This window comes from Charadrius vociferus, unplaced genomic scaffold (genome assembly GCF_000708025.1).
Source record: "Charadrius vociferus isolate BGI_N301 unplaced genomic scaffold, ASM70802v2 scaffold2, whole genome shotgun sequence".
Lineage (NCBI taxonomy): Eukaryota > Metazoa > Chordata > Aves > Charadriiformes > Charadriidae > Charadrius > Charadrius vociferus.
The window spans coordinates 3,935,977-3,955,620 of NW_009647595.1; the positions used below are offsets into that span (position 1 = coordinate 3,935,977).

General features: G+C 41.3%; 1 protein-coding gene across 1 annotated transcript; it reads right to left on the reverse strand.

The window, feature by feature from the left end:
• Positions 1–5,674: 5,674 nt before the first annotated feature.
• Positions 5,675–19,643, reverse strand: DERL1 (derlin 1; the record flags this gene model as incomplete). Its single annotated transcript, XM_009881040.1, has 8 exons — positions 5,675–6,341; positions 8,140–8,250; positions 9,449–9,501; positions 10,178–10,273; positions 12,286–12,312; positions 14,627–14,691; positions 17,776–17,887; positions 19,572–19,643. Coding segments are annotated over 8 exons (675 nt in total), but the record flags the coding sequence as incomplete, so codon positions are not given.
• Position 19,644: the final 1 nt, after the last annotated feature.

Genomic DNA, 19,644 nt, shown 5'->3' on the forward strand with positions numbered 1-19,644 from the left:
ATTCTTGCTCTCCTACTCATAGATCTTGTCCAGGATCTTCTAAGAATATGAATTCCTGCAAGATTTAATACATTTTCTGAATTTACAAAACACACAGGCTGAAAGAACAATAAAAGCTCTTTATGCCATCAGTCACGTAAAGCTTCAGGATGTTCGAGCTTCTTGATGCTGCCCCAGAATCTCTGCTGTACTTTTTCAACATTAATTGGATTTTTAACTTAAATGACATACCTTGGGGAAGAAGGGCAAGACAGAACAGAGAACAGGACAAGACTAACTTTCCTACACGTTTATACATTAAAAAACCCAAACCCTCCATCATCTGGACTTTCAATGAGCTTTTAAGAAAATTAATCTGTATGTAAAAGCTCCTGTGTGAAAATACTGAACCATTAACATCAGTCACAGTTACCTCCTTAGCCCGAGCCCCTAAAACAAACAAGGCCAACACCCAACACACACACATTGCCATTTTCTTTTTGCAATTGCTTAAATTCGTAACAGCAATAAGCACAGGCAGCTCAGAGTGAACAAACAACTGCTTAAAAAGACAGGTAAAGCAGCATTACAGGCATGCACTCAAGGCTTCCTTCTGGCGAAAGGCTCACCGCTGAGTCCAGTTGCAAGTACAAATACTAAACAGTGTCTCATCTTTCCCCCCCATCCCGTTGCGGGGTTAAGGACCCAGTAGATGAGGAGAGAGACAGGCGTTGCTCTTCTTTGCAGCCTTGCAGCCTCAGCAGGGATTGCCACTTCTGAGCACACGTTGGGGAAAAAGCACTTTGAAAAAAACATTCTTTGATCAGACGGTGAATGCAATCCTTCTTCCCACTCTCAAGTCCAGCTAAAAACCAATTTCTCAGCATCATTAGATCCCTTCCGGACCAATCTAAAATATTTTTTATTCCAAAAGTCAGTACTTAGGGGTCTCTACCTCATACATCCACCAACACCATACACATACTGTATTTTCATTTAAAAAAAAGGAAGCGATGACATAACCCGAGTTGCATTGCTCCATCACAACATTCGCTCTCCACAGCCTGGGGCTATAAGCACACACCACTGCGTGAGCATCAGGCAACCTGAACAGTTTTGGTGGCACTGATCTGGGACCCTCTCCTATGTATAGGAACATCACTATGCAGGAGGGGCACTGTATGGACCGCAGGAAGACAACAGCCCCCTCAGCCTAATCCCAGAGGAAAAGCCCCACTGCACAGGGAGGGACAGGCAACGGGAAGACCCTTAATCTTCTCCCCTCTTATGATCGTGAAATGAACTTTGTACCCAATTGCCTGCTACAGTTTTTACAGCACCAATGCCGAGTGCTGCCAGTCAAGTAAGTCTTAATGACGACAAGTGCTACAAAAACCCTTTCCAGCTGGACTATCATCAAATATCTCAAGTTGGGAAGAACACAGTAAGGACCAAGTCCAACTCCCTGCTCCTTGCGGGACTACCTAAAACTAAACCATATGACTAAAAGTGTCGTAGCAGAGTATATGAGGACATTTTGATTTTAAATCTGGCTGAGGGATCTGTTTGGGTTAACTATGGCCAGCCAATAGTCTAACTTGAAAGGACAGGGAAACATTACTGCAAAGAAACATTGTACATCTAACTAGCTATCACAAGGTGACCTGAACTCTGTAGGGTGAAGAGATTCACCAGGCAGCTTCGCAAGCCCAAGGGTTGGTGCAGGCAGCATCCTCATGCCTCTGGAAACCATTAATAGAGGGATCCACCTGCCGCCCTTTAGTCCATGGCCAGTCCAGGGACTAAATACACACATCCCTTTTAAGAAATAAATGTAAACATTCAGATGCAAGAAGACTGCTTGCAGTGGTTTTGATTTTCAACAATGCCTCCAGTTGCCACGATCTTCATCACGGGAGACTTATGGCTGGTTAGTACTCCAGAGAAATTTGGCCTTAAGAGCTGATTTTAGCTCTAATGGCATTTTGCAAGGGCTTGGTCCTTTTGGGGTGGGGGGTGGGGAAACAAACCAAACCACCTCCAGGCACCAGAATTAAGGTTTCATCATCACTTCCCCCACCACCAACATCAACAAGATTCTGCAGAGGCCTTGCCAGCATCCCACAGTTACAGCTCCTTTCATGCAACTTTTGCTCACAAGTGTTGTAATCACTCCTCCTAGATCATGTTCCAGATGATAAAAGGGTGAGCCACTGCTGTGAACAGAACTCCTTTCATCACCAAAAAACTGTGCTTGAAAAATACAAGCAGCTGAAGTCTTTTCATCTTTTCAATCCTAGAAAACAGCACATCATCACCTTTCAGATGTTAAGTACTTCTGCTAAATATGCAGGTATTACATATTTAAGTTAAACTAATAAAATCATGACAATAGACTCAATTTTGAATTTCAAGTCACACTGTTACTATCATCCATGGCAAAATAAGAAGCTAGGGACACACAACCCAAGAAAAGCCATTTACTACAACAGGCGATGGCAATGCTAAGAACATCTTCACCAAAATTAGTGTTCTGCCATACTACAGCAAGTACAAATTGATCCATCATCCTAAGCCTAGCACAGAACAAGGAAGAATATGAATCATGTTTGTTTTATGGATGCAGAACAGGATTACAAAGCCATTAGGTGACTTGTAATATCCGAAGCTTCAGATTGTAAATTAGTATATCTCTCTCCAGCTCACTACCTTAACCATCAAGGCAAAGCAGTCTTGCTCCTCGATAAGGTAACACAGTGATAAATAAACACAGAAAGAATCTTACGTTGTATTGCAAACAATATGCTATTCTGAAAATTAAAGCCCCTCAGTTTTCCTAATGTGACAATTAGATGACAGAATAAAGCAACAGGTCCAGTTTCTCATTAAGTCACTGGCAACACCACATTACTGAGTAGTGTCAATACAGGAGCTGTCACCAAGACAAAGCGATAGGAATGAAAGATGAAGCATTTTAGAAGCATTTGGTTTCATATTCCTGGCTCTTCCACTGACTTTTTATGCAGCTGGGGCAAAACAGAAAGGCACACACTTGCCATGCTGTTCTCTCTGGTGTATTTAGGACGGACCAAGAATTTCCAGTTCAAGGAGCACAACAAATTCACACAGTGCCTTAGATACCAAGTCCATGATCTTCTTTGGTGCCTTTATGGTAACAATCAGGAAAAGTGCAGTCAGATGAATGATGAGGACCAGAAGAGTTATTCAGAGGACGCTCAATGTGTCTCCAAATCAGTTAAGGTAAGAGCTGCAAAAGGAATTCCGGCAGCTGTGCACATCTGGCTGGACAGAGAGACGGTATTGCAGAATACCAAGCTTAACCCTGAAAAAGTAAGTGATCTCTACCAATCTCACAAAGTTTGAGGGTGAGTAGAAGGATACTTCCTCCTAAAGGACAATAAAGTATACAAAAAAAAGCTGTAAAATGCTAATAGCCCAGGAAGGACACAGACTGTTGAAACTCATGGTGATAAACAGGGACAAAGAAAGTGCCTTTACGATTTTGCAACCGATCAGAGAAGACAAGACTCCCACCCAAAAGCAGGTCATTTTCTTGAGTACTTTTATCAACAGCAGGAGGTGGTGTCAGAGTGAGCTGTCAGACATTCCTCGGGGACGTGCAGATCACAAGGCTTGTCTTGAGCTGAAACATGATTTAGCGAAACAGAGACAGTAACAGAGATTAAAACTTTAATTTAAAACTTTGCCAACAAAAATTGATTACAAAAAGGGAAATTATCTGTACAAAATAAGAAAGGAGGTACTCATTTGACAAGAGACTGCCATTGTCAGCGTACGCTGGAGGACGATCAGTGCTTCAGGTCAACTGACAAGTGAGAAATGAACAAACTGAGCTCGTAATATGGAATTCTGAACTGAATTTTCCATAAACCAAAGTAAATTGACCTGAAGCAGCAGCTCAAAAGCTAATCAAGATTTATCAGAAGTCTATTCTCCTTGCAAACCTTTTCCTCTTAATTTAGAGGACGTACTAGAAAGCAAGAACCAGCACAGTGCACTGGGCCAGGACAATGACTTTTGCCACGCTTCCTCCCACTGAAGCCTTCCTTCTGGCTTTCTGTACAAAGATGCTCTGCAATTTGAGTGTGCCAGGGTTTTAGCTGAATCACAAACTATTGCCTCTTCACTTACCAGTTAGGTCCTGACTCAAAATGAAGACAAATGTTTTGGAGACAGTGGTATTACTATGACTAAAAAGACCAGCTGCATCATGCCTCCTATAAAACTGATGGTTCTTGGACTTTTCAAGTTAGCATCAAATAACAGCTGTTGGTCAACAATAGATTAGTTTTTACAACACTGCAGTCCTCTTTTCAACCTACCATTTTATACAAAGAGACAAAAGCATCTTTAAAATTCATAACTGAATAGACAAAAATGGCAGGTGATTTCTGAATTCCAAGTCCCTGTAAAACCTAAGCACACAGTATGACCATTACCAGTTTTCTACATTTTTCCACAAGCTGAATCAACAAAATTGAGTTACAGTGAAAAAACAGAGCATGCTATTTTTTTTATTTCAAGCAAGCCAGCCGAAAACCTCCAGTCTGACTGCTTATTTTCCGCTCAGCTTCACATGACGTAGTATTTACAAGTTTTTAAACCTTCAGAACCTAGGTTTAGTGAAGAAACAAAGTAGTAATAAAAATGTTTGGCCCAGATTCACTTCACCTACTTATAGATACCTGAGATACCTAAGTTGGGGCAGAACAGCTTTCTGTGCCCTACCTACCAAGTAAAAAGACAAACAAATGCTAAAGGGAAATTCAGTCAGAGACTTGAATCTCATCCTAGTGATGATGCTTTTCTTCCACCTATAAAACAAAGAGTAGCTATATTCCAACTTAGAAGTCTTGCTTAAGCTTAGAGTAATTGCATTCCAAGCTTAAGTGTTGTCATTTATGTGAACCTAAGCCTTACCTTGCTCACTAGCAGCTCCCACCTAGGGGAGCTGGGGACAGCTACCTTTTAAGAATGCTATGAGATGTGCATAAGTCCCCCTTACAGCTGGGAAAAAGGAGATAAGTAAGAAGTTTGCTCAAGCCCATGTGGTGAGTCAGCAACAAGCTAGCATTGCAGCTTCATGGATCTTAGCCCTGTGCTCTGCCCACGGAAACCCAGTACAAGGAAAACTACCGTACAGAATCATTCCCTTTTCCATGTCAAAAAGTTTTACCAAAAAAGTACAGATACTAATAAACAGTGTACGTAACTTCTTATCTGACAATGAAAGAGTCCTGTAGTAAAGCAATCTGTTCTGTTGTATCTTGACCTTGAAAAAGTTTATTTCCAGCTTTGATTCTTTGATGTCTTAAAGCTTTTAAGAGAAAGTTGAAGATTCAGTTAACAAACATAATGCTGAAGTCAGTACCCTTTACATTAACCACAATGATATGTTACATTTTCTAGTTTAAGTAATATTTGTGCTACCCAATTTTGCAATCAAAATAGAAACCTTGAAGCTAAGAATTTACAGATCTCCGGGAAAAAAGACAAGCCAGACAACTTCAGTTTAAACAGACCAAGCCTCGTAACATGCCATAAAGGGTTCAGAGATTTCAATTCTGTGAATATCTGTTATTGTCATTTCAAATGAAAGCACTCTTGCCCAGCCCATGCTGTAGCAAAGAAAAAACTCCCCTCAAAACAGAGCTTAATAATGGAAATGACAGATTTGCACTTTGCTTTATGAATGCAGCAGAGAGATACCACTTAAATAATGTTTCCAAAGATCCTGGGACCTAAGCGCAGCTATGGAAAAAGTCAGCTTCCTAGACTTTGGGGTTAGTTTGATCCATCTGCCTCGCACTGGGTTCTTACCTTACCATGGTCAACCAAGCTTTTAGCCTACCAGGCAAGACAGAACACAATTAGCTTGTTCCATCACATCACGGAACAAGATGGCATAATGGATGCCCGTTGCGACAGACAGACAATACTGTATAAAGAAGGCTTTTGTAATGGTAGAATCAAATCCAACACTACTGGCTAACCTGGAGCAAGATCTACATTTTTCCCTTCTGGAGTTTTTCCATTTTCTCTTGAACCAGAAACATTGTTTCTAATCAGTGAAATCCAACAGTACGACAGAGAGCTCAGTTCTTAAGCATGCTCTGCACCAGGGTCAGTTCTACGTCCAATTAAAACCAAAGAGTTGCTGTTTTCCAAGAGCAGGAGTTTTTCACTGGTCACCTAGCCGGAAACCTTGGCCCCAGTTGTGTCTTCCACCACCCTGCTGGTCTTCTGCAGCTCTTCTCATGCTAGGGGGTGGGATACCAAACCCCGACACTCCTCCTCTCCTATTTGGCAGCCAGCGGTACCTAGGACAAGCCAGAAAAGAAAAGGAGAGTTTGAGAAACAGCTGTATCTTAGGGGTAAATGCCAGACTACTTTTCCATGCACTTCCTTTTAGCTGCTAGACTTTGCAGTAAAATTGGCTTTTCATAGCAGTACTTCGCAGAGTTCTTTCCAAATCTAAGCCCTCAGCACATAAGGAATGAGAATCCTGGGGAACTTCCATCTCTGGGAATGGGATAGATACAATAATCCAAACACAGGGGAAAAAAACACATAAGGGACTCTCATCGTCGAGAATTGATGCTGTGATACAAACTTAATTGCCCTAAATTCTCTCCCTTTTTTTCCAGAGGAAATAAAAAAAAAAAATCCAAATCACTTGTGAGCATCACTCTCTCTTCAATAGTTGCAAAGCATACAACCACTTCACTGCTCTCCAAGTAAACATTCCTGAGGCACTGAGGACCAAAGGGACTAAGGGAAACAGGCTCAAGCAACTAGCTTGTCTGAAATCAAAGCTCAAGTGACCTAGCCAGGGCAAATCAGAACTGTAAGACTGTATCATCCAACTTAGGCTACCATCTAGATAGAGTGACCCAAAATACAGCTTCTGCATTTTGCAAGGGATGTCATCAATGCAGAGTCACTTCAGCTCTACAACAATTACAATGAGCTCTTGCAAATCCTTTCCTGAATTTGACCACTAAAGTCTGAGGCCCAAACGTAAAACCCAGATTGCTTTCTACAAGAAAAATGATCCTGTATAGAAAAAGTTATTCATGATTATACTAAAGGTATCTGTAATTCACCACTGTATTTTTTTAACAAAATGTTACAGTGCAAAGGTAGAATTTATCCCTTTGTAGAGATGCTTGCAGTACTTCTGTTCCTGCTTCTCAAGTATAGAGAAAAATTAAATATGCATATAAGGAATCAAGAGAATTGCACATAACCAGCAAGATTGGTGGCTGTTTCAGAGCTGTTATTACCTTGAAAGACATTTTTAAAAACATTTCATCTTCTAATCTTTATGGAAAATTAGGTTTACCAAAAGGCCTTGCAAACATCGAATTAGAATATAAAGCTTTTCTACTCATTAAAACTTGTACAGAAAATATAACTTTGATTCAACTTTGCATCTTCTAATAAACAGTTTATGCTATAAAAAGTGTTAACTGAGTTGCTAAGTAAAGTTTGGTAGAGAAAGAATATTTACAACCCAAAAGGATGAGGACAAGGGCAAGTGAAGCTACAAACTTTGGCTTCTGATCGTAGTATTTCAATGCCAAAACAATAAACATATCAGAAGAAAAAGCACTTCAGAAACCAAGACCTGCAGTCTCAGTCAAGGTGACTGGTACAAACTGCAAAGCAGAACACATATTATAGTCCTCAACAAGTCTACAACAGACTCCTATTATTGTTACAAGTTGCTGAACTGGTAGCTACTGTAATGACAAATGGAAATACAGATAAAAGATCATTTACAGGAGAAAACTTTTTTTTTTGTACCATCTGATAATTGTTAGGGAGTTCTCTTACTACAGCTCAATTCACTAGCAGAGCTATGACTTGTACTCTCACTCTTAAGAGTGAGTAAAGGACACAAGCCATCCATAAGGGTAACAAAGCTCTCACATGGGCCATTTAAAAGAAACTCAACATTTCTGATGACTCAGGAGCACAGTCAATATAATAGTCTGAAGCAGGTTGATTTAGCAAAGTATTTTACACTTTACAATCCCAGCAAATATATGTCTGATGAACAATACAGAAAATTGGACCAAACCAACAATGAGCTAAAGAATAAAGCCAGCTTACAGGAACTGAGGAGTGGACAGAAAATTCCTTCCTCCCAAATCCATTGGATATTTAAACATTAAGAAGAAATACAGGTGGCCAACCAGATTTCCTATCAGCTCATTGATGACTCTGCAAGGCAAAAAAAAAAAAAAAAAAAAAAAGAATTGTAACACATGCTGTCTTCTCGGCAAATAGTGACCATCTTCTGTCAGTTACTACTGTTCACCTGTTACGGGTGTTGTTGAGGCCACAAGCCACAGAAAATTTCCCTTTCCTCAGCATTTTGCAGCCAATTCTTTAGAAGGGCCAACCTTCAGTGCCAACACATCAACAGGCTGTTCCACCCTCCCTCCCAAGCCTTCTCTACAGTCTGTACTGAAAATGCAATTAAATACTTGTTTACATCAGGGAATTAGACCGTACAGCTATTAGTGTCTAAAATAATAGTCTGCGGAGCTTGAGAAGTTACTGCTGTTTTCACTGGACAACCTGTCTCCTGCTGTACTGAACTGTTTTGTTCCCAATTTTGCAAAAACACTGCTGAATGGAGGCCCTTGAGTATCTTCCGTCATGCATAGAAACAGCAGGTATCTAACAGCAAGCAGTGTTCTCAAGTGACGGGTCAGTCAGTAGGAGACACAGCCAGAAAAGGGAATTTTGCTGTAGTAAATTTTGAAGGGTTTTGCTGTAGTATCTCCTCCTTCAATAAATCAACCACATAACTTGGTATTGCCACTAATTACGTTACAGTGGCATCAAGAGGGCCCAATCAACGCAGGGTACCAATGGGAAAGACCGTGCCCAGAGGGGATTTCTGCATGATGGAGTTTAGTCAAAGAAACCCAAGACAGACCAATGAATTCAGCAAGTGCCAATATGGCACTCTATGGGCTTGTTATTGCCACTTTCCCTTGTTTCACAAGCTGAAAAAAACAGCACATTGGGCAAGACTGTCAGGAAAAGAAGTAACATCACAATTGGAGTCAAGCTAAATTTGTTTCTAAAAGCAGTGCTGATGGTTGGTCATATGGGATGACGTCTTTCTTTACTGTGCAGCAGTGCTTTAGTAAGGAAAAGGCCTAATGCATAGACTTACAAGCAAATAACCCAAATTCTTATTACTTTCCCCTTACCGACATTCTCTAGTTCTCACGTGCACATCTCCTCTTTCATCTTAAATGACCACCATATGACACCGAGTCATATTATCAGTCAGATTATACAGCTTTAAGCCTCTTATTTTAATATTGCTTCTAAATTCAGCAGTAAGTGCAATAGCTGTAAAAGCTTTTATAACTTCAAATTGGCCATATAAGTAAATACATACGATCCACCAATGATGTAGTTGAATCCCAGAATAACCCATGGAAGGTAACAGGCCTGAAAAAGAATGCAATGGAGACAGAGAAGTTGTAAGTACATGTTAAGGACATAAACCTCCTCAACTTCCCACCGCACTAATAATGTTTTAGACATCACACAAATCCTGATATATTAACTTAGGCAGATTCTACCTAACAAGGTAGGAGACTCCAAACTGAGCAACCACTAACATTTTGCGACATATCATACTAATTTAAACATTGTAAGTCGATGCGTCTTTTGCACTCTGTGTTCCCCACAAGCTTACATCTGAAACAAAGTCTAATATTTCTGATTTTTAAAAGGTCTGAAAACAATGATCAAAAGAATATTCACTACAAGATCTGGCAGAAACAGACAAGGTTGCGCAGGAAAGAGCAATTTCAAATACCAACATGTTGTCACTACAGTGTCACTATATTCAGCTTTTATCCAGGTTAATGTTTACCAGGATTTTTTTCCTGTTTTCAGACCAATGAATTTCAGTTGTCAGGACATCTTTTCAGTAAAGCCACAATGAGTGACACCATATGGAAGACCATAAAGAAATTTATCTTTGCTGCATCTCAAGGAGTATATAGCTATGTCAAAGCATGGGACATCTTTAGTAAGAGAAAATATTTATATTTTGCCCCTCACCCGCTTTATGTGCATCTTCTGGGCAGAAACCTTTCCAATATCCTGTCTGACATACCTTAAATCTTGTTCCAAACCAAAACGATACAATCATGTCTCTGTTTAGCTGGGCCCACACATAAAGTACTGACATGATGAGTGGAATCATCAGCAACTGCAATGATTTAAAAAAAAAAAAAAAAAAAAGGCAAAAAGTTACTATCACTTTCACAGAAGCCTGAGAAACTTACACAAACAACAGTAAGCAAGCAAAAAATGGCTTGTAAGCGTGATACATCAGCAAAATCTTTAAAGATTGCCCCAGAATCTTTGCCATCATGTGTCATGGATCTGTTCAAAAGCTATTGAGAAAGCTAAGCAGGAGAACCTACTCCGTCATTCTCTTTTGCAAGACCATGCCACAGCAAAAGGCTCCAACTTGCACCAAGTGAAAGAGCAGCTATGGCAAACTCCTCTGCTCCCAGCTGCCTGGTAGCACACCTACAGCACAGTCAGCACCACACTTGTGCCACAATCATTTACGTTCACAATACAGGGAACTAACCCAAACACACTCATCTGGGACTAAGCTAATACGGCAGATGAAGTGTTACTCCATCGAATTGCCAGCTACGTCCCACTCAGAGCACCACAGAGGGAAGGTGCGCCAGTAAATCGCCATTTCAGAGTACCGCAGCCAGCCTTGGCAAAGCCACCTTGGTCGAGCTCAGAATTAACCCATGGTCCATGCCAGGAGATGAGATTGTTTCAAATACCTCCTCACTGTGACCGTATATTAGCTGATTGGACTATTTCCAGTGAAACAAATATAAAGCACTAATTTAGTTATCTGCTGATTTCTGAACTGAAGGCAGACTGTGCCAGCAACGTTTCCACGAACTGGTTTAATGCCATGAACCAGCTTATGGGTTTGGAAGAGAGGTTAAAACTCATCCCTTCAGGGGTGCCACTATCCAACAGGTTCCACGTTAAATCTGGTACACCAGCATCAGTCTGGCCTTCCCCAAGCCCTACAGCACACCAGCAGTCATCACACAAGCACCTTAGGGTTGCTAAAACACCTTAAAAGTAGAAAAATTATTTTTATTTTACTGGACAAACAAAGTAATATGTAATTTCTGAAAATATTTGACATGGGAATAAAGGCTCAGCTATCCAACTCTATCTTCTCATTTTCAAGCAAGCCAGTCAACACAAGCAAAACCGCCTTATTTTAAGCAATATTTTGTATGCAGATACGAAACCATTTGAAGTACCCTTTTAAAAAGATGCAAATCAACACAATCAGTCTAAAATTCGTTCAAAGTATGGGTGATTTCAGCACGTTTTTGAAGAATTTTGTGGCGTCTTCCCCACAGCAAAAAAAGTTTAAGTATGAAGTTATGGACAGCCCTTAACAGAACTCAGTCCTGACTGCAGATGCATGATCTCTATTTCTGTCTACCAGGGGAGCCTGATAAGTGCTCTAATAAATGCTAATATTGTACAGAATATCAGAGATATTGGTGTAGGCTTTGGGTGACAAGGACAGAACAAGATGAGGAGAGAACAGCAGAGGCAGGCTGAAGACATACAGTTCTCTGGCACTCTGTTGTGCCCAGGAAACACTCCCTCATTCACCTCCCATAATATTTGGGGAGATAAGAACTACCTCATTGAAACTGCTTCTTTAGACCACTATTTTAACCATTCTTCTGAGGATTTTGCACCTCACAGATCTCACCTAAATCTGAAGCTGCATTTTTCACAAAAAGATCTTCTGTTTTCAAATAAAAGACACACTAATTTTGAGAAGACTAAGGAACTCAAGAATCACTTTTAGATAAAAAAGTAAGAATGCAGATCCGCATTCATTAGAAGAAACAGCGCATAGGTGACATCTTGTGTCCATTTTAGTAAAACGCCGAACACTTCCTGCCTGCACAAAGAGCGAATTTTCACCCCTTGACTCCCTAACTTGGTTAGGAGTGGCAAATTCAGATACAGGCTTGTGACATTAGCTGAGGCTAACCCAAGCTAAAAAACTAACAAAACACACAGAGCAGTCTATTTTGATATAAACTAAACCAGCCTAGCAGTTCTGCAGTTATGCTGATAATGCTCTCTATAAAGTCATTGTCAGAAAGTTCCATAAGATTATTACTTAAGAAACTGCACTGCACTTACCTGCATGTCCATCGCCAAGCCAGTTATCTGTCATTGCACCATTAAGGAAAACGCAGCAAAACCTGATAGACTAGAACGACAAAAAGAAGCTGCACGCACACTGAACACACATGCAAAAGGCCTTTAATGTTTAAAATTAAAACAGCGTTCCTGTGTAGTATTAAGTTAACCACTGGAAAAAATTAAAAAACTCCAATGATCTAGAGACTTACACACTTAGTTTCAATAATTGCTTTTCAGTAGGCTTTCAAGCTACCACCTCAAGGCATTACCTCGAGGGCTGATGGATGCACTGGCCTTCCCTTCATGATGAAACTGGCTAACTACAAACTCAATCAGTCCTTGCATAAAAGCATGTTACAGGTTTAACAGCTGGATTCTGTCATTAGTTTTTTAAAGGCTACAATATTGGTTTTCTAACTAAAGAAATACCAGATCATAAAAAAAAAAATCACTATATTGTCACTGAGTCATAGAAAATAAATAACTTCTTGAAGTGCATCAATGCAGGCTTTTAATACTACTCTCCTACCCTGGAACCCAAAGGATCTACTTGCTGTAGTAACTGCTGAGTAGAAACAATTGCTGAAGAGTTTTGCTATCACCAGAATGCTTTTAACAGTTCATGAACGTGTATAAAATGGCACCAAGTGTCTTCCCAGATCACACATCCAGGTTGCTCCTTACATCATATACGGAACAAGCAACTGGAAGATTTTAAATTCCAGTTTGAAAGTCAAGTCACAATCAGATTCATCTAATAGCTCACAGCCAACAGCCTGCAACCACAATGAAGCTGATGGTTTTCTTAACAACATCTAAACAACAAGGTTGTTTTCCTAGTTACTGCTGTGGCTCAACAGGACCGGCAGGAATAGCAAATCCCTCCATACAGTGGAATGCAACTAGAGATAAGTTACTCTATTGATAAAGGTAACAGCATTTCTACACACCAGCTTTCCTGGCTGTATCTGGTTCACGCTGATGTCACTGCTCCCTTTTTTCCACATGCTGTGCCACCACAAATTGCTACAAGGAGGTAGCAACAGCACAGAACAGCAGTATCTCCAAGGATGGGAGTTCCACAGCCTCTCTTGGCAGCCCATGCCAATGTTTGTCCTTACAGTAAAAAGGGTCTTCTTTATATTTAAATGGAATTTTCTGTGCTTCATTTTGTGCCTGTTCTCTTGTCCCACCACTGAGAGAAGTCTGACCCCATTTCCTTTACTCCCATTTTACCATCCATTTACTTTACACATGGATAAAAGATACTCCTGAGCCACCTGTTCTCCAGGCTGCACAATCCCAGCTCTCTCAGCCTCTCCTCGTGTGACAGACGCTGCAAGCTTTAATCATCTTTGTGACCCTTCACTGGACTCACTCCAGTACGTCCATGTCTCTCTCATACTTAGGAACCCGGAGCTGGATGCAGCCCCGGCTATGTCTCACAAGGGCTGAGCAGACAGGAGCAATCACCTCCCTCAACTTGCTGGCAATGCTCTGCCTAACACAGCCCAGGAGGCTGGTGGCCACCTTTGCCACAAAGGCACATTGCTGGCTCACGGTCAACTTGGTGTCCAGCAGGACTCCCAGGGCCTTTTCTGCCAAGCTGCTTTGCAGAGTGTCAGTCCCCAGCCTGTCCTGGTACCTGAGGATGTTCCTCCCCGGGGCAGGACTCGGCACTTCCCTTTGCTCAGCTTCCTGAGGTTCCTGACCAGCACACATTTCTCCAGCCTCTCAAGATCGCTCTCAATGGTAGCATAACCATCTGGTCTATCAACAACTCCTTCCAGTTTTGTATCCGGGACCTAAAGAAAACTTAGGTAGAAGAGCACAGCTCATGGAAAAACTGTTTCCCAACCCAACAAGCCCAGCTTCTTCAGGAAGTTATCTCAGTGCAGATATCGCAACGCTGCTTTCACAGACTCAGCTGACTTGTACCCCAGAGGTAAAGGATCCCTCTGCAGGATACCCCTGAATTTCCAGCTCAGGGAATGGCAGAGATCAGACCTCTCTGCTCACGGCAGCTTAAACGCACTAAATTCACTCTCAGCCCATGCAGCAGTGCACTACAGTGGCTAAACGAAGCGATACAGTGAACACCACAGAAGTTTATGCAGCAGGAGCCAAGCTCTGTATAAGCAGAACTCTAGTCCCCAGATCACATACCCGTAACAGCATGTTTATTAGTAACCACTCATTACCTTTCCAGGGAGATTAAACTGTGAATATTTGCTACATTTTAAAACTGTTAGTTGCTAAAACCTGGTCTTTGAACATATTTCAGGCAGAAATAGGAGAACCAAAATATTCTAAAGTTTCATGATGAGCAGAAGGATACAACAATGCAGATCCAGTTAAACAGGAGCATGAACATGTAATCTGCTGGCCTTCCATCAAAAGCTCCTGTAAATAAGAAGAATTGTTAGGAAAGGTACTGAAATCTTGATAAGAAATTAAGACTTTTTTTTTTTTAGGAGTCTAAGAAAAGCTCGGTTAGTAACAGTTGCCCTACATGCAGTCTGTGCTTTATTATTTTTATTTTTTTAATTTGTGAAATTTTAAAAAATGTGTTAATTTTTTTAAAAAAAATGTGTTAAATTTTTTTTAAAAATTGTTCTTATAATAGAACAACCTACAGGACCAAAAAATAAAACGTTCAGCCTACTGCATTAAGTGCACACACAGCGGCTCTACTTAAAAAAAGAACACAGTTTAACTCTGGAGATAAGTGGTTTTAACTTCACAAGACTTCAAAATGGAGTTGGACCCCATCCTTCATAAGAAGCTACCAGTTAGAAGCACACAGTAAGGAAATACACATGCACAGCAAAAGCAGAGACACCAAGTTTAAGGATCGAGTCGTGTGAAAACCAGTCCGTCCTTAGGCAAATTGCACCCTCTTTGCATCAGCCAGTCAGACTCGAGAGATACGATGGTTTTTACACTCCAGAAAAATCAACATATATGACAAGGAGGGTACACAGTTTGCAAACTGTGGTAAAAGACTGGCATGGACCTCAGCATTTGAGCGAGACTCCCATCAAGTTTCATACAGCTCCATGTGGGCAAGGAAAGGCTGCGAATACTGCTGAAACAGACCCAAACCACACAGCGACAAACACAGCACACCACAAACAAGCCGAATTACTTGCTAATAATTAAACATCAAAATGCCTAGAAAGAAGGCCACTGCTTAATGTTAGCCCTATTTGGCTACCTGCAGCTATTTCACGTCCCCAAAAATTTAGAGAAAGAAAACCTATTTATAAGCATTAGTTTTTTAGACTAACTAGAGTAACTCAACCTATATGAAACAAAATAGCTATTTTAGTAATTTTAAGTTTACTATTTAAGTTCAGCCATGCAAGTTACATAACGTGGTGGGGGAGGGGGGAATCAAAACTTTGAAAAACTCTTTTGGAAAGTTTTAAAGTTGGAGAACTACGTGAACTGGAGTTTTCTCCTTACTGTTGCCATACAACAAATAGAAACAAATAAAAAGAGGAAGCTGACTAACCCTGTAGAAACTCCAGCACAGGAATTCCTCCAGAATAGGAAGAAATCAAACCAAATATTATTCCCTTAAAGTTTTTCACTTCTCGTTATCTAGGAGATTACTAGCAAGAATGTTAGACGAACTATTTAAGTTGACTTTCCAACGAATATCTAATAAAACTGAGCTGCAGACTGCCAAAAAGCTCAGCATGGGGGCAAAGCAAGCTCTAGCCCACCGGGTCCTTCAGGAGGGCCCCGGGAAGAGCTGTAGACTGCTAATCTCATCACTTGTACTGCTGGGGAGTGAACTCTGCGTATTCTGCTTTCTCTGTTGATATTTGTTATGTTCTTCTCAAACAAAAACACATCAATCTCCTTTTCCTCAGGAAGCTAGAGGTCAGCTTGTTAGGAAAGCACAAGCACAGTACAAAACCATATGGATGTTTTTGACAGCTAAATTTGAAGCTAGCGTGCAACACCAGTGTATACTCAAAAAACCATGTACATTCCTGAAAATAGAAGTTTCACTTCCCCAGTTTCAGAGACAAAAGGAGGCATAGAGCTATGCTGATTTTCACTTGTAAACATATTATCAGCAAGTTATACACCTCCCACTTTCAGAATGACTTAAGCCTTTTTCGTAGAGGGGAAGCACCGACTTGACCAAGAACTTTTATATTACAGTCATTTTTCTGCGTGTAATTAAAGAAATGCATTGATTCAAACAACAACACAGCTGACTTCCCAGTTTCAAAATCCAGATGTGTTGTATAGCAGGAATCACAATTTACTGCTGAAAGAATTGGCTTCTCCTTCCATGAGGCTTCTGCCACAGCATAGACAACAAGAGCATTTTTTATGTATATGAACAAGCAGTGATGTCTTATATTAACTCTTACTACATATAGCTTAGCACAGTAGAATGTCGTAACTGAGTACACGTGTTCATAACCTACTGCAGAAAGGGTGAAAGAAAAGAAGGAACCATTTCTAGCTATTAAACTACTACTTACTTTCACTAAGAAAACAACCAAATACAATCTGGCACCACATCTACCTTTTCCTGCTACACTTCTTATGACTTAAAAGGGATTCCACAACACTCTCTGGATTGCAGGTTTACCTTTCTATTATGGGACTTCCTAAACGTCACCTTGCAATACATTTCCACTTACAACATCAGTTCTAAGACTCCATTATGAACAAGAATTTCACTGTAGTTCTAAAGGCTTTTAGGAGGAGCTTGGCTTTGCAAATACTTTAATTATTTACTTCAACAGAAACAATTTTGGTCTGGCTTTAATGAACTGCCCAACACAAAATGAAACCAGTTTTGAAGCTACCTTGTAATAACAATCTCTTTTTTGAGAAAAATGAGCCATTCTGATCTCCCTTCTTCCACTCCTAATTTCCCCCCCAACTGAAAATCCACCTAGTTCCTTAACTTTTTCACATTTATATTTGACAGAGGGGTACGCTTCATTCATACAAGGGATCTCTCAATTCAACATAACTGACAGAATAACACAAGTAAGCATCATTGCCTTTTAAAAAAAGGGAAACTGATATTGTTATTTTCTCAAGATGGATAGATCCATTACTACATATGCTCTATCACTCTTCTGTGTTAAAGGACATCTGACACAAGAAAACAGAAAACGTCATCTTTTAGTCTCTATACCCCATTTCCTGAAATCCAACAACTAAAAGCACCAGGCCCTCCTACTGAAAGAAGTATCAAGTTCAGATCCTAAATGAACAGGCTTCCTGCCAAAGGGAAGGAGCCAGTCACAGAAAGTGTTTTCAGAGCAATTTTCCATTGACCAACATAAGTGGGCACAGACATGAGCCATATTTCTCATGATTCTATCTGAATCAGCCACAACCCCGTTGCCACAAATATTCCCAACAGAAGCTCTATTTGACAATGCTTAGTCTCCATCATCTCCAGGCAGAGTTCACCACATGCACACAATTTCATGGATAACATACCTGTTTCTAATCGTGACGAATATTGATACAAGAAATACAAATTCACCAAGTAGAGAAATCCTGTTCCAGGTCCCACTGGGAAGAAGAAAGTTGCAGTTATCGGCCGCCAGATCTGTCCAGATCAAAAGAGAAAGATATATTTATATATTGTAGAATGAACTCACATGCATAGTTTTTTTCTCTTCATTTGTTATTAATTACTTGGAAGATCAAGGAGGAGATTAAAAATGGCCCAAGTAGCAATTACTGCTGCTTCAGCAGCTTTTACAGTTTTGGTTGGTTTTTTGTTGTTTTGTTTTTTTTTTTTAATCTGATACGCAAAGCTATAAAGATTACAAGAGAAATCACACACAACTTCCCAGATCGCTTCCATCACATCTTTGCAGTAGAGTCTTTATTGCAGTGCAAAAGGGATACACATGCAAGGATGCTACCCTGTTTTAAAAGCATCTATACAGAACCCATTCTTACCTATTGAACAGAGGACAAGGAATTCACTCAAGAGCCTTGAGCGTACCGTTCCAGACAGCAGGCGCTGCTCTGAGCATTTTGTACCTGCTTTAGAATCTCCCAACAATCAATATCGGCACAGCCAATTGCATGACAGCATGTAGCAAGGACAGAAAATGTCTGGCCATTTATGAATGAGCTCTTTAACTGGCAACATTTCCAAATAGAGCATTGGGACGCTGAACATCACAGTTCCAGAAGGAACTAAAGGAAAAAACAATCATTTAAGCTACTAAGTTTTGAAATGAAACATGAAACAGAGCTATCTTTTTATCTTTTTTTGCACTAAGCCTTTTTCACTGAAGATATAATGAGCACATATAATAGAAATTTAAAGGTTGGGATCTTTTCTCTTCCTTCACTTACATTTTCAGCTCATCCAATGCGCGCTCTCCCCCTACACACCTACATACCAAAACACTGAACCTATAACCTCCCAGTGCAAGGAAAGAGACTATGTCCAGTTTGTGACCACTTTTGGTATTGCTAACACACCCGGAAACACTGTACATCTGAAACCTCATGACTTCAGTTGTTAGTTTATGTCAACCACACCTAGGCACAGAAGTTGACAATCCCAAACACAAGCTTTTTCAAATTCCAAGCAAGAAGGTGCAAAAGATGCACTTCTTTAGCTCTGCCTTAATATCTCCAGAGCCACCTCCAGTTTAGGATGGTTGTGCCCCTGCCTGTAACCCCTGTTCCCAAAGCCAGGCCCACACAATTGCACAACAGAGGCCGGGCAAGCCACCTGAAGTCACAGCCACAGGTTTTATCATTACAGAGTGCCTTGGCACAACAACTGGTGCCAGGCAGAACAACTCGCCCCAAAAAACATAGAAAAAAAATGCACCAGAATGAGACACAAGACGAACTACGGGGCCTGTCAAGGGCCACAGCCCCCCTTGCCTCACCCAGAGGCCCTGGTGGGGCCGGGCACCGCAGTCTGTGTCACCTTGGTGGGGAGCCCGGGGCCTGCGGAGGCAGAGCAGCAGCTAAACCCGGGGCCCAGCTCGCAGGCCTTACAAAGGTTAAGCAGGGAGGTAGGCCCCGGCTTCCCGCTGGAGGTGGCCTGGGTCACTCCTACGGGCTGCCTCGGTGCGTCGTTGACTCCCAAGGCGGCCGCGGAGGCCGGGAGAGGGGTCCAGCTCCCGCCCGCAGCCCCCAGCCCCGCAGCACGGCCAGCCGCTCACTACAACTCCCAGCATGCCGAGCGCGCCCCGGGCCGGGCTCTCTTACGGCGCGGGCGCCGCAAGGCACGCCGGGACCGGTAGTGCGGCCCGTACCTGGAAGCGGTTGATGAAGGCGTCGGGCCAGAGGAAGAGGTAGACAGGGCTGACGAGGCCCAGCTTGCCGATA